The 14651-nt window shown below is 46.7% G+C and overlaps 1 protein-coding gene across 16 annotated transcripts in view; it reads right to left on the reverse strand.

The window, feature by feature from the left end:
- The window catches only part of stxbp5l (syntaxin binding protein 5L), a 136209-nt gene extending 133047 nt beyond the window's left edge, over positions 1-3162 (reverse strand). For 15 of the 16 annotated variants that reach the window (XM_085248527.1, XM_085248525.1, XM_085248523.1 and 12 more), the window contains exon 1: positions 2193-3162. In XM_085248527.1, coding sequence (XP_085104653.1) covers positions 2193-2360 — 168 coding nt within the window. In that variant the 5' untranslated portion in view covers positions 2361-3162. The remainder of the gene's footprint in view (positions 1-2192) is intronic. The other variant, XM_085248521.1, reaches the window with a different exon arrangement.
- Between the last annotated feature and the right edge of the window lie 11489 nt (positions 3163-14651).

Consider the following 14651-nt stretch of genomic DNA (forward strand, 5'->3'; position numbering starts at 1 on the left):
AGAGCCACCTGCGCCTCGCGTTTTCCTCGTTTTCTCCTTCAGTCTGAGTAAGATTTCACTGAAGACTTGTTTCAGCAGCGCTCTAATTGTTCTGGAGTGCATTCCTGTACAAACTACAAACACACCAAAACGCTGTCTAATAAAATCTGCACTGTTGCTTCTTCCCACACTGCAGAGCGAGGACAGAAGTCATGACTAACTTTGAGAAGTTAGCCAAACACTCCCACACGCAGCCCACAGAATTACGTCAGAGAATGTTGATCCTATCTACAGCATTTAGAGTAATGAATGAAAATATAGGTAACTGTCATAGATTGACGGGTGACGAATAAAAGGAAAACACAAACCTTGCTCCACACTACAGGTGGCCCTGCTATGGTTTGGACGGCACCTTGCTACTGTGGCTGTGAGGTGTTGTGAGTCGTCACCGTGACCCTTTCATGGAACATCTCTGTCCTGGTAGGAAGCCCCATAAGCATGAAATGATATGAATGCTCTTCTCTGGGATTTTCAGGTTTTTTAGCCAAACCGAAACTTCTGGAAGATCAGCAGGATGAATATAAAATCACCAGAAGAGGGAATATTTACTGGAAGAATGGAGTTCCATCACTCCAGCAGACCCACAGACATGGACCCAGTACCAGGCTTTTCCTGTCAGCTGTCTCTCTGATGTCTACAGTTCAATAAGTGATAATGAACATGTGTGTGTTACCAGTTTTATTGCTGAGTGAAATTACTGCATTTGCAGTGAAGTGATCTGAGTCTCACAGCAGCAGCGTCTCTGAAACATTGGTGGGTGTAACCTCATCAGGACCACCATTAGCTCTCAGCTTGTGGTCGACCCCCAGTGACGTTCATTAACTAATCAAAAACAAATTTGGTTCCTGCCAGGAGAAGACGATTTGTTTGCCCTGATGAGGACGAGTCATTGAATTCAGGAAATGATAATACGACAGATGAAACGTGTTCGTTTTCCTTGTTTATCCCTCAGAATCTGTGAATTTGATGCTGAAGCTAAAGCGAACAAGCAGCTTCTGCTGTGTTCAGCGTACACAGGTTTGCTAACAGTCATTCATGGTTCTCCCACTCCTAATGTGCACATCTGGCGCAGGATGACAGGCTTTGAAAACTCATTCTTCCACCCATCAAAGTCCAGCCTTCATACAACATAAAGCTCTGTCATCGGTGCATGTTGTAATTAATCACACCCGAGCCCTGTCTGCAGCACGACAACTACCTGACACACTAACCATGACATGCAACCTCCTCTGACACAAACTCAGGACAAACGTGTGCTTGAAGGCATGTTTGTACATTCAGTGCTTCCTCCTGAGAAGTTCAGTCAATAGAAGCATCACAGCCGCTCACAGGGGAGGAGCAGCTTCCTGCACGGGCCGGCCATCCTGCTGCTCTTTTCCAGCATTTTCTGCTGCCTGCTATAGGCTGCTCTGCCGCATCCTTCCAACCTGAATCAAGCCCCCCCTCCCCACCTGCCCAACACACACACACACACACACACACACACACACACACACACACACACACACACACACACACACACACACACACACAGCAGTGTTACTCTGCCTAATAATAACACACTCCTCTAAACAAGCCTTTTCTCTCAGATTCTCAATGAATTATTCACAGCCATTCAGAGCCGTCCCTGTAAACCCGAGAGTCCTCACTGCATCAGCAGAATGGATCCAGGACCAGAGCTGCGACGGGCGGCAGAGGAAGCTATAAATACCCCCATTCAGCACCCCTCCCTCATTCTCCCCCTCCTCACTGAGCAGCACTGCAGCCTCCTTCCTCTGGCTCGAACTCCTTTATGAGAGCGAGGCTCACCGGTTATGTCATCGCTCCCACTCCACGCAGCGTGGACGCCGCTGCTCACCCACTTTCTCTCAGCTCCCTGGTGCACATGTGCACAACTTACTGCGGCCCGACACAGTGCTGCACACACGAGAACAAGCACGCGCACACACAAACACACGAACGGTTCTCGGATAGACTCGGAGGCCGCTGAGAGCAGGAGCTGTCCGCGGTGCTGAACCTCTGACAGCCAGCAGCAGATTCAACTTTCACCCGCACCCCAAAGCCCAGAGCCGCCTGCACCTGCCCGCCTGTAGCACCTCGCAGGTCACGTGTTCACTCGGGTGTAGCCTAAATAAGCGCCTCCATCAACCCACCTTACACAGCTGGAAGTTTTCCGACACCAGCGTCTCCTGGACGTCGATCTCCTTCGGAGTTGGAGCCGCCGTGGGAGTCCCGGCCGCGCTGCCGCACGACGGAGAGCCCACAGTGGCTCCCGGGGAGGAGGTGGTCAGGCCGTCCAGCACCTTCCGGAACTTCTTCATTTCGTTCCCCGCGTGTCGGGCTCTGTTTTCAGGTTAGGGGTAAAGAGGTGAGCGGCACAGTGTCCACTGTCACGCGCGATCCCAGCGGTTTAAGCAGCTAAAGAAACAAAGCTGTGTTCCTGCAGCAGTGCCGGGGCACTAACAGGGACCCCCACCCCACCCCCGTCTCTCTCTCTCTCTTAGGTGCAATTTAAAAAGTCACAGAGGCTCCTCATCGTGCTCTCTGACGTTTGTCCACGTGAAACGAGCGAGTCCGTGGCACTCTGCTGCGAGGATCCCAGCCAACGTTGCAGATGCAGCTCACCTGTCTCACAGCAGAGCGCGAAAGGAACTACACAACTTCTGCATCCCGGAGGAACATGCGCTCCCGAGCCTGCAGACAAACCCGGGCAGCGAGCGGCGGCGTGCACACGCACATGTCACACGCAGGTGCACGACACCAAAAATAATCAGAGCAAAGAAGAAGTGAACTTTGCTCCTCCGCCCCGCCCTCCCCGAAAACCCCACAACACCGTGGCCGCCAACAACAGGAAGAGGAGCCAGCGGACGGAAGGCGCAGAGGCGCTGCAGTTAACCGAGGCTGGAGTCCTCTGCGAGGCCACAGAACACAGCAGTCAGCACGGAGGAGAAGGAGGAGAAACACGGACAGCCTGTTCTCGCGTGGATCGCGTGGGGCGGGCTCGGCGCGGTCTGTGGATCGAAGTGAAGCGGTGTGTAGTCTCGTCCAGCTGTTTCTCCCTGCAGCCCAGAGACCAGAGGCAGGAGCTGTCCGCGGTGCTGAAACACCACCACCACCAGCAGCCCCGCCCCCACCCACCCACCGCTCTCTCTCCCCTCTCTCTCCCCGCCTTCTCGTCAGTGATTGGTTGCCCGGCTCTGAAGCGGCGAGGAGCAGAACGATAAAGGAGCAGTTCACGAATCCCAGCAGGGCAGCCTCAGATCCGGTTAAACCGTCAGTCACTCCGGTGTCTCAACAGGAGCAGGTTTGAACTATTAATGTTTAAAAATCAAGATTTATTTTAACCTTTAAGGTGTAAATTACCTCAACATTCAGGTCACAGCTGCTGGATGTCAGTGAGGCTTTTAAAGCTGCTGCTTAAAAATGTTGGAGAGCTGAGGTGGAACATTTATTATTATTTATTTTCATCTTTCCCTGTGTGTTCATGCTGGTTTATGTCCTTTATAGAAATGGGTTTTGTCTCCTGTAACGTGCTTGATGTTATTAAACCACCGACCGGTTTGTTTCCACCACATTAATGTGTACACTACATTACATATGCGCATACATGTGTTAAAATATTTAGTTTTATGAAAATCATCATCACCTTTATTTATAAAACATCCACAGCTGACACAAAGTGCTGTACATTGGAACTATATAATAAAATTACATAATATGTAAATAAAATCCAAATAAAAGAAAAAGTAAAATAATTAATTAAATCACTAATTTAATTACAAGAGAAACTAAGTGTCCCTGTGGTTAAAAGCCAAAGAATGAAGTGGGTTTTATGACGTGATTTAAAAGTGGAAGGCTCCTCTCTAATCTGCAAATTATTCCATGATTTCAGTTCCATAAATGTTACTGAAACATGAAGCACCGACTGACGATGTGATGATGCTGATGGAGAAGTGCAGTAAAAAGTCCTTTAATATCTCTGGTTCCAGTTTGTTCTTGGTTTTTAATGGTGTGAATGTGATTTTGCATGTTTCAGTAACCAGAGCATCACTGAGAGTTCACACTGGTCCAGGAGATGCTCCCTCATCATGTCAGGTTTCTTTCCAAATTCTTACTTTAATTAGTCCAACAGGTCAGAGCTCTGATGTCACTGACTGCCTCACCCAGCTGCTAACAGGGACATCTGCCAGATATTTAGCTACCAAAACATCAAAGAATCAAAGGAAAGCAACTTCTCATCATTTCATACTGTCACGGGCTGCGATGGCAGACCGTGGAGTGACAGTGAAAGCAGGGCCCAAACGCGAGACTCTAAGTGAAGGACAGTGGATTTATTTACAGGAGGTGAAAAACACACAACTATATACAAAATCCCAGCACTGTGGTCCCGTGGTGATTCTCCCTGAATCCCACACAGTGCAGATGTCCGTGAGAAGTGAAAGGTGGCGACTCCAAAAAACTCCAATTCCCACACCGTGACTTTAGAGGCGTACTCCGCTCCCGATTCCTGGTAACACAAAAGGCAGAGGGTTAGCAGGGGATCTGTTTCCGCGGAGGTTACGTAAAAGCTCACGGCAGTACTGACGAGTTCTGACTCAAGGATCCAGCGTCGGCCTCAGCTCAGCTGCAGTCCTAAATGCCGTTCCTAGACGAGCGTAATCTGCTGCAGCTGGCAGAGGACGACGAGCGGCAGGTGCGGCCGTCTCTCGAGTAGACCACTTCCGGGTTCGCAGTCTCCTCAGCGAACCCACACCTCCGGAAGCTCACACAGAGACACATGGAGAGATGGAGAGCAAACCAATACAACACACGGAAAACATAAACATACACTGAAAATGCCTGAGCCCTGGGTCCCTAGACCCAGGCCATGACACATACAATATTAAGCACGATGTAGTACAGTGGGGGGAGGGGCATGTTAACTATTAACAATGACAACAAATCTTCCTTCTTACTTACCTACCGTCCGTGTTGAACGCTGTGGTTGCGTAAGCACTTCCCTCAGCAGCCGCTGCCCCGGGCGACACTTGATGTTATTGAGTCAGCACGCGCACACGCTCGCCTCTGTTCTGCTCTCCAAAAACAGCGCTTTGTGAGCTGTGTCGCTCAGATGTTACAACACAGCCCACGAGCTGTAATGGCCTCGAGATTCCTCTGTACGTGAATCTTTTATTCGTTTACGTTGAAAATATATAAACTGTTATGTTGTGACACAGGTTGGCGCGTGAGAGGCCGTAGAAGCTAAATGGCAAAGACGTGGCATAATTGGAATCGAATTGAATTGCTTTCACACGTGAAGTGCACACGAGCTCCACGGAGGCTCATTTTCAAACCCAATTATTCAGCTCTTAAGCACCTTTACTCAGCACTGAGCTGGGGTCATTTCAGCGTCCGCCGAACAGATCTGTGAAAAAGCCAAAGAATAAGTGTGATAACAAACACATCCTGTCAGCGTGGAGCACAAAACTGCAATGACTGCAGTGTGGTTCCAGAACAATGACATACTGGGTAAACTGGAATGCCTCCTCAGAAGTTCTAGTCGATCTTCCAAATGCACGCTAACAGGCCTGCTCCATCACCATGCTAGCCTGACTCATGTTTGCATTTTCCCAGCTTATTATCAAAAAAGTCTTCCTGGAACCACAGACTGTATACAGAAGATGGTCACTCACTGGTTAGGAGCTTTGACTGTTGCCAGTTTGCTGTTTGAAACCAGTGGACCTGAAACCAAGGAACAGCGCCCTCGTACGGCAGCGACCTGTCGATCACAAAATACCTTTTTAAAGCATCTCCTGTCATTTTTCTTCGTCTAATAGTCCTCATCGCTTACAAAGTGAACATGGTGTAAAAGTCAGTCCGGCCTGGGAGCGAGGTTCTAAACGTCACGAGAAAACTGCTTCCTGAGGTCAAACACTGTGAGCTGAGGGTCATTTTATACCAGAGCAGCAAAGCTCTGTGTAGCTCATTAAAACCACTGCTGACTGTAACTCAGGCTCAAACACCCCAAATACTCGAATAACTAACTCATTAATATCAAAAGGTCAAAGGTCAAGCTCATTTAAAGAGGCTGGTGTAAATCAAATGGTTCATAGATATTTGGCATCTTTGCTGGTCGCGGGGGCTCAAAAACAGCAGTCCGTGTAACTCACGTGTTCCTCGATACACGAGGATGCTGCCTTTGGGCTCTTTTCATGACGTGTCCTCCGTCTGTCCACGTAACGCTGCTGTAAGCTGCCCTCAAAGCGCTGCCATCGTTCCCCTTTAATGTGGCGTGTGAGGCAAATACAAAGAGATGGAGGCAGCAGAGTTTCTGTGTCCTGTTTACTGCACCTCGACTGACAGCCAATACATACAAATACAGAAAGTGATGTTGTCTCAGATTCAGAGACAACACTGTTTGCAAATGTGCATCCACGGGCAGCTTTGTTTTGGATGGCACATGGTAATTAGGCTGCTGGCTAATTTAGGGCCAGAGATAATTATCATCCTTCACTGAAGATTAGAAACAGAGGAAAAAATATTTAGCATTTAGAGAACATTTGCTGAAGACTGCTGATATGATGATGGTGGTATAAAAACCGTGCTGGATGAATTATTATTTATCAGTTACAAAGTGCCTCACATACAGCTCTGTCTTCATGAAATGAGATGAGCAGGATGCTACTGTGTAAAGACTCGTGTAAATCCTGCAGAAGCTTCGCTGCCGTGACTGTCTGAGGAAAAGCAGCAAGTGTGAATGTCTGACCTCTGCATCACAGGAGTACTTCCCCTCTGCTCCATCAGCTTCCTCTCACAGACGATCGGTGCACACTCGTTTTGAACAGCAATGTCACTAAAAGTCGATCCAAGGATCCATCAGCACCGTAAATGTTGAAATAAATAAATGAATGGATGGGATGTAGCATTAATATCATAAAATATGCACAGGATTAACTGGAAGCGCTGCAGCCGTCCCAGCAGCTTCGGGTTAAGAGACGGGGCGTTGTTGTCCTGCTGCGATCGGGAACTTTACTTCTACGAGGAGAAACAAGAGCATCGTAATGTGGAAACACCTGAGCTGTTGCCGAGGGCTGTGGAGCTTCATCGCCTCAGAGTCACTTCAGCAGTGAGCGCATGTTCCACTTCTCTGTTTTAAATTTTTGATGGTAGGCAGGGATGACCTTTGGTTTACATTTGGATCAAAGATTGGGCTTTTAAATTATTCACGTCTTAACCTGTATGTAGCATTTTAATGTTGCTGGGTGGTGCTAAGGTCAAAAAGCCTCATATAGTGTGGAAGCAAAATGATGGTGTCTTTCATAACACATGTAAAAACAAAGTAATTAGTGTAAAATGCACAAACCCTCCAGCTATGGTGTAGTAAAAAATTTGCATTAAATTAAATGGAAATTACAACGATATTTAATTTGAGGAGCTGGATTGAGACACGAGTTCAGCATCAAATGTTCGTTCAGAAACATTTCAGTGCCAAACAGGATGAACCACACTCCAGCAGGACTGCTTCATATTCACTAATAAATCTGTCCTCAATGCGACTTTATCATTTAATTACATGGTTACATAAGTGTAAAATGTTGCATTTGATTGAATCCGGTCAAATAATTAATGATTTCTGTTACATTTCACTCACATTAGTTTATTGAGGGTGAAGAATCCTTTCTGAGTGTTGACTGAACCGGACACGTTTGTCCTGTTAATCCTGCTGTCACGTCTCAGGAGCTGTTAAAGACTGGCTCACTGCTCGGGATCATGATTTACAAACTAGCAGCACTTACAGCCGAAACACTGAAAATCCTGCCGGCTTAGCTCCTCACCTTGTTCCAGGAAGTGCATTTGTATTCTGCGTGTGATCAGAGATGCAGCAGACCTGAGTCCTGGCAGCAGCGCATCACTGCGAAGGCTACATGCAAATTTCATACACTGCAAATTTATGAACCTCATTCACGGAGCGAGCCCGTTTGGTGCAGGAACATGAGTCGTACGCGGCTTCCTGTTTAACAGACGCTGCAAACACACCCTGAAAATCAGAACCTCAGGACGCACGTTCATATTTTGATAATTGCTGTCCACCGACAGTCCTCGGTGCCCCCGTCACCGCTGCCACCCACCCATCTGTGGAGTTACTTTAGCTCAATTAATACCTGCTGGGCACATTTGATAAAAGTGCACAGGAGCAGAGTCTAAAGGCAAAGTGAAGTCACAAAAAGATGTTTTTAATCAATTTCCAATTAAGAAGTCACCCCTATCTGTATGACCACTGGTAACAGAGTCAGAGTGGAGGAAGTGGGGGCCTGGGAGGTGGGGCTGATCCTACAGGGATTATTCATTTCCATATAAATGAGCTGGTAAAATCGTGGCTGTTTCTCAGGATTCATTACTGACCACGAGATGAACACGAGGAGAGGCCACGTTCACTTTTTAAAATTTTGCTTTCTTTACAGCTGATTGTGATGCTGATAAAACTGTTTGATTCTTCTCTCAGAGAGGGCACGCAGAGTGCAGATGCTGCTTTCTTGTAACAAGCTGGAGTCGAGCAGTTATTCATTACCCCCAAGCAAACACAAACCTTTAGTGGCAGAGATAACGAGAGTCACCGCGAGTCCAAGGACCCAGTGGCATTTTCTTGTGCTAGCTATCCACTTACATGAGTTTCAAGATTCTCTCTCGTTCTGTGTCTCATTCCACAAACAAACAGGACGCTGGTGGTTATTTCCTGAACCAGAAATAGCAAGATTATTATTTCAAATCTCCATCTATTTAATATTTAATAATCAAACACCCATAAAGTGCCATGCAGGACGCTGATATTTTTACTTTGTTTGCTCAGACTGATGAAGCACGGCTGTTTTAAAGACCCCAACACGGCTGCTAAACTAACACAACACAAAGAAACAGAAACAGCTCATACTTTATGTAAGCAAAACACCTGCTTTATTCAAAATGGTCAATCAGTGCATCAGAACAGGGTTTGTACAGTTGAGCTTCAGAGTGAATATTTAGTATGTCTGGCCATGTTACCGCATCATGGATCAAACTTCAGAAAGCTGGAGAACTACTGCCCAAGAAACTTAAAACAAGAAAAACAACATAAGGAAAAAGGGCTCAAGACTATTGCACAGTGCACACACTGAGTTATGTTATCTTTGGTAGATTTGTCAAAAAGAGAAAGTTGGTTCCTCAGTATTTTGTTTAAGTGCTTAAAGAAAACCTGAACTGGTCTTTGTATATTTGGATCCACAGAGCCGGGAAACAGTCGCTGTGAGGGCAGGAGAGGGCGGTCTAAAATACCTCAGCTTTATTTTCTCTATTTCAGTTGTAAATACAGAAGTAAGACAAATCTGATCTTTGCACTGACACAAACAGGCTGAGGTGAAGTGCCAGCTCTATATGCCACACATATACTAACAACTACATCACCTGATGTTTTAAAAATGCTGAAATCCAACAATATGTCATCGTTGTCACAGTAAACACCTTTCATTCTGACCTTACCTCAGGGAAAGGTGGGCAGCCGCTGCACTCTGGCTCCAGCTCAAATGACATCGCTGCTTTTAGGAAAGTCACAGACAAACTATGGAAGCTACATGTGAAAGGAAATGAATGCTATGAAGTGGGAATGAGGCCTTGAACAGATTTTCGTTTCATGCTGAGAGAAACCAATAAAACTTTCCCAGAGAAGACGCTGCTGTTCCCATAAAAGGACAGTCAATCCTTTATAAGAAGGACGGATCAAACAAATACGGAGCACAACACTGTAATCATTTAGAAAAGTTAGACACAGCTGTTTGCTCACTGATACGTGACTCTCTGATTTGTGTTTAACAGACGGTGAGGTTTGAATCTGCACAAACAGCCCAAATGCAGAAAAGAGGTGGATGTTCAGCACGCGCAGATTTAAAATATATTTAATAATTAAGGAAGACTACAGAGGGGCCATTGTCTCACGGTGTGTCACTAACTCCATACAAACAAGCTTTGCAGGATAAATCTGCTGCTAGTGTCATGTACACCACTCGTACTACTATTAACTGCAGCACTGCTGCGAGCACTAACCACAGACACGGACAAACAACTCTGAACGAGACATCGCTGATCAGACAGAAACCGACGTACAGAAAAACTCCCTCGTCCTACTTTTATGTTTTATCAACGTCCTTGTGTGTGCGTGTGTGCGTGTGTGTGTGCGTGTGGTCCTGCCTGTTGCACGATGATGGATGTGTCATCGTTGTCTGCAGCAGTGAGGTAAGGTGTGCTCGGGGTCTGCTGTGCAGCCATATGGCAGATCAGCCTCTCCGGCACGACTCCAGCCCCTGTGGTTTCTACAAGGTCCATTCATGGTCCGAGGGTTTGATCACAACTCTCTTTTGTCTGTATGTAACTCAGATTTATTAATGCAGCACTTCTCTAGTTATATAAGAGCACGTAGGACTGCTTTTAGGATGTCATCCTGTGAATTAACAAAACACAATCTGGGAAAAAGTCACGATGCCTCTATCCAACTAATCACAAACGACCGCTCCTCTGGCAAACACACCCAACTATGTAAACGCTCCACAGGTTTGGAGAAAATCATGTCTGTAAGAACGCCACGACTGGGTCAGCCTGACCGGGTGGTGGCGTTGGAATGCTCCAATGAGCCTAATCCTGATCTCAACCCCACGGAGAGTCGTTTGAGTGACAGAGTGTGACAGCTTAGTCCCACAGGATGACATCTGGAGGTTCTGCCAGTCCATGAGGAGGCGCATGACTGCCATGACCCCCACATAGCAAAACTGGTATGGCCCACACAATATGCTTACACATGGCCCACATACCGCAGAGAATGACGGCCCTTTTCATTAAAAGGTAAAGAGAAGCATTACGACCGCTGAGTGTTTGTTTTAGGTAACAGTAACTTTATTCTTACAATCCTTTGAAACACAGAGTTAAAGTGTTTCCCAGTTTGAATAAAAGACACACACTGATGATAAGTGCACTTTCCAACACACGGTTGCACATTCATCCCAACACACAAAAGCAGAGCGCTGTATGTTAGTGAGCGCCGGCTAGTTCTGATCTGCACCAATGGGAGACGAGCTGTGGACGACTGAGAGACGTATGTGAAAGTGAGTGAGAATTAAAGTTTGATCTAAATGATAACTAACTATCCTGACTTAATATGGTTAAATCATGAATTTACTGTGATTAACACTGTTATACCTGCTGAACCATTAATAGGAACTATGTGACTGAGTGAAGCAGGCTGACAGGACCCAAACGTCACGCCACGATCACAGCGAGCACCGTCATCCACACATGCACAAAACAGGGCGTGGCCAGCCGACCAAGATTACTCCAAGAGCGTCTCAACGACTCGTTCAGGAGGTCATAAAGATAACTTTGATCCTAAATAACTGAAATCATCATTTAAAAACTGTATTTTGTATTTACTCAAGTTAATTTTGACTAATATTAAAATGTATTTGTCAAAAAAGAAACAAAGAAATCAGGTAAATGTTTTACACACGTAAAGTCAAACTTTCCAGATTAGATCTGAAATCATTTGATTGAGTTTATTTCTCATTTCCACTTATTAGAAAACACGTTAAGCCACAGATGTCCCAGGTGACCGACATCCACACACAGTCCACACCTGTGGCTGATCCAGAATCAGTTGTTACCCTTACAGCCAGGAGTCTGGAGAGTGGGAGGACACAGCAGCCCACAGAGGAGCAGCAAGGACGTGAGCTCAGAAAAACTTCACAGGAAGTGAAAACTGTGGCTGCGAGTCATCATCATCATCATCATCATCATCTCATCATAAACGTGGTGTCAGGTTACCTGGAGAGTGTGACTGTGAGTGTGCATGCTCTGTGGCAGACGGGCGACCTGTGGCAGCGGAAACATGATGATGGAATCACGTATGGAGATGACGATGGCACGACTGACTGAAGGGCTGCGATTTATATAAAACAGTGTGATGACAGAAACGGCCCGAGTCCGAGAACAGCAGGAAACAGATATTTAATCCCTCATTTTTACAGGTATGATTCGTCTCCCGAGCACAGACTTTATGCTTTGACTTGATTGTGAAGGAAATTAACGATCGCACCTTTCCTCACAGGCTGAAACACTTCTCTGGGTTCATGTGCGCACACACAGCCTGAGTCACACATTAATGAATAATTGTTTCCCGAGAGGCTTTAACGTTGAATTTTGCCAGGAGACACAAACGAGGCTTTTGTTTGGTGGCATAGAAACAAGTCCCAGCGTTATTCAACTGTTGACTCAGTATAGAGATGTACACTCGTGGGACTTCTCCCACTGGGCTGAGAGGTGGGAGGGAAAAAGTGTGACGCCGGAGCGGCACCATGAAGAGAAACAACGACACACAGACAATATTCCTGGAGACGCAACTTTTTCTGACTTTCCAGGAAGAATTCAGGTCCTTTCCCTGTTTCACCCTCTGAGGTTTCCACCGTCTATCCTCAGAGGCAAACTTTATCTTTTCTTTTTAACCCTGTGACACTAAATATATTGAACACGTGAGCTTTTCAGAACACTTTGTTTTGTCTGAAGGTTCAATAAATACTGGAAATCTTTTAAAAACTGGCAAATTTCCCCGCAATCATTTCATGGTTGAGGTTGAACGGGGAGCTGAACTTAGTTCTTCTGCTCACAGATGATGTTTCAGATGGAAACAGCTGATGTCTTCAAAGCAGCTGATCACATTTTGCAGCACAGACACGTCCAAGTATCAGAGGTTAGACAGATGGTGAGTATTTAGCGCCGGTAAAACAGTGTACATGAACCACTGAACAGCTAAAGGTGAACAAAGGCAGAGCGGCTGAATGTAAGAGCAGGTGATCGAGCCGCGCACACAGGCTGGTTGGGAGGCAGCGACGGCAGGCGTCAGCTAACAGCCTGTGGAGCAATAATGTTTCAAACAGATACTCAAACCTGTACTTAATATTCTGCATACTGGAAGGTTGATAAGGCCGACGCAGGTGATGGATCACGAGGAGAAGAACCTCAGTGTGGACAGCTACTGGTATTACGCTGCAGCCCTGCTGAGGCCGAGCAAAGGTCTGTCACGTGTCACCAAAACATGAGTGCAGAGTTTACTGTAACATGTCTGAAGGTGCAGTTACAACGAAGGCCTTTTAACGAACGCCAAATCAATGGAGAAGTGAAAATCACTCTAAAGCTTATTAGTGAAGAAGAGGCTGCGTGGATCTCCCAGTTCTTGGAGAAGAGAAGCACGATCAAAGGTCAGTAATCCACTTAAAGCAGCTCTCAGGAGCCCTTCGACTCTCAGCACAGGAACAGTGATCCACTGTGACAAACCGAAGCGTGATTCATTGCTTCAGATGAGGCAAACGCATCGAGGACATCATGAGAAATGTTTGTTGAGCATTTTGTGATTATTTACAATAGAGCCGTCTAATTATTACAGGTGAAATCAGCCCAGGCTGGAGTCTGCGTAGAGTTAAAGCAGCGCGGCCTTTCTTCACTGTAAACACGCACACCCTGACCTCATTCGTTTAAAAAGCAGATGATTTGTGCTGAGAAAACTCAAAGAAAACTACAACGCAATGCTTCCTGGGAAAAGGCTGAATTCCAACCCTGCTGCTCTGCAAGCTTACGCCTCGCATGGTCGTGCAGTCGGCCTGCGTGGAACATTCGGCGGCCCTCAGACCGTACGTTTGACATCCTTGCTATGAGGTCGGCCCACACGTTCACAAACATTCATCCTTCAGTTTGAACTGAAGTGTAAGACGAATACTTCACGATGTTAACAGCAGGTGTAGAAAGGCTCGTGCTGAGTGTCAGGCCGAGGTGAACACGCCTCCTCAGACGCGTCACTGTCCTCGGCTGGTGCGGACGAGTGGAGAGACTATCGTCAGCAAATAAGGGGAAAATGGTTCTTTGAGCCTGGACGTGAAATACTTGAGTAAAAGGTGAACCACCGCTGAGGAGGAGCACGAATTCTTTCTGTGACCAGAGCTCAGCTTGGCCAGCTGTGGTCAGCCACTCGGACCCTGGCACATACCTCCACACAGCTGCTGCTTCACCCGAGTGCAGCACTTCATCCTTATGTTGCCTCATTCGTCTGTATGAACACGCTGAGCTGCAAACGCTGGTCCTCAACGCTTCACTTGACCTCCTGCAGTGCATTTGGACATTAATTGGAGAAGTAATTTGGAAGCTTTATCTATTTAATCTCAGTAATCACAGCCAGGTGGTGCAGGCGTAGCACAGCATTTCCAGACTGTGCAAAGACCCTGTGTGGTGTTTTTTCCCTGCGGCCCTCCAAAAGACACGAAATCCTCCACAGCTCGTCCGTGGGTGTGACACGGCCATGAATCGGTTCTTGTCTTTGCTGCCCGGCCGTGCCCCACCTCCACCTCTTGCTCCACATTAGCTGGGATAGGCTCCAGCGCCCCTCGCGACCCTGAAAAGGATAAGCGGAAGCGAATGGATGGATGGATGGACTCCAGCTCTTTAGCTGCTATCACAGCTGCTGGTGGCATCCAGAGACTGATGGCATGGAGAAATTTGAGCTTGTAGAAACTCCTCATTCCAGCGATCATTAGATTTCTCTCCTGTAGATTAAATATTCTCAGCTTTTG

Source organism: Mchenga conophoros, linkage group LG16 (genome assembly GCF_057382185.1).
Source record: "Mchenga conophoros isolate Kocher_MC1m ecotype Shallow Benthic linkage group LG16, M_conophoros_male_GT1.1, whole genome shotgun sequence".
NCBI classification, from domain to species: domain Eukaryota; kingdom Metazoa; phylum Chordata; class Actinopteri; order Cichliformes; family Cichlidae; genus Mchenga; species Mchenga conophoros.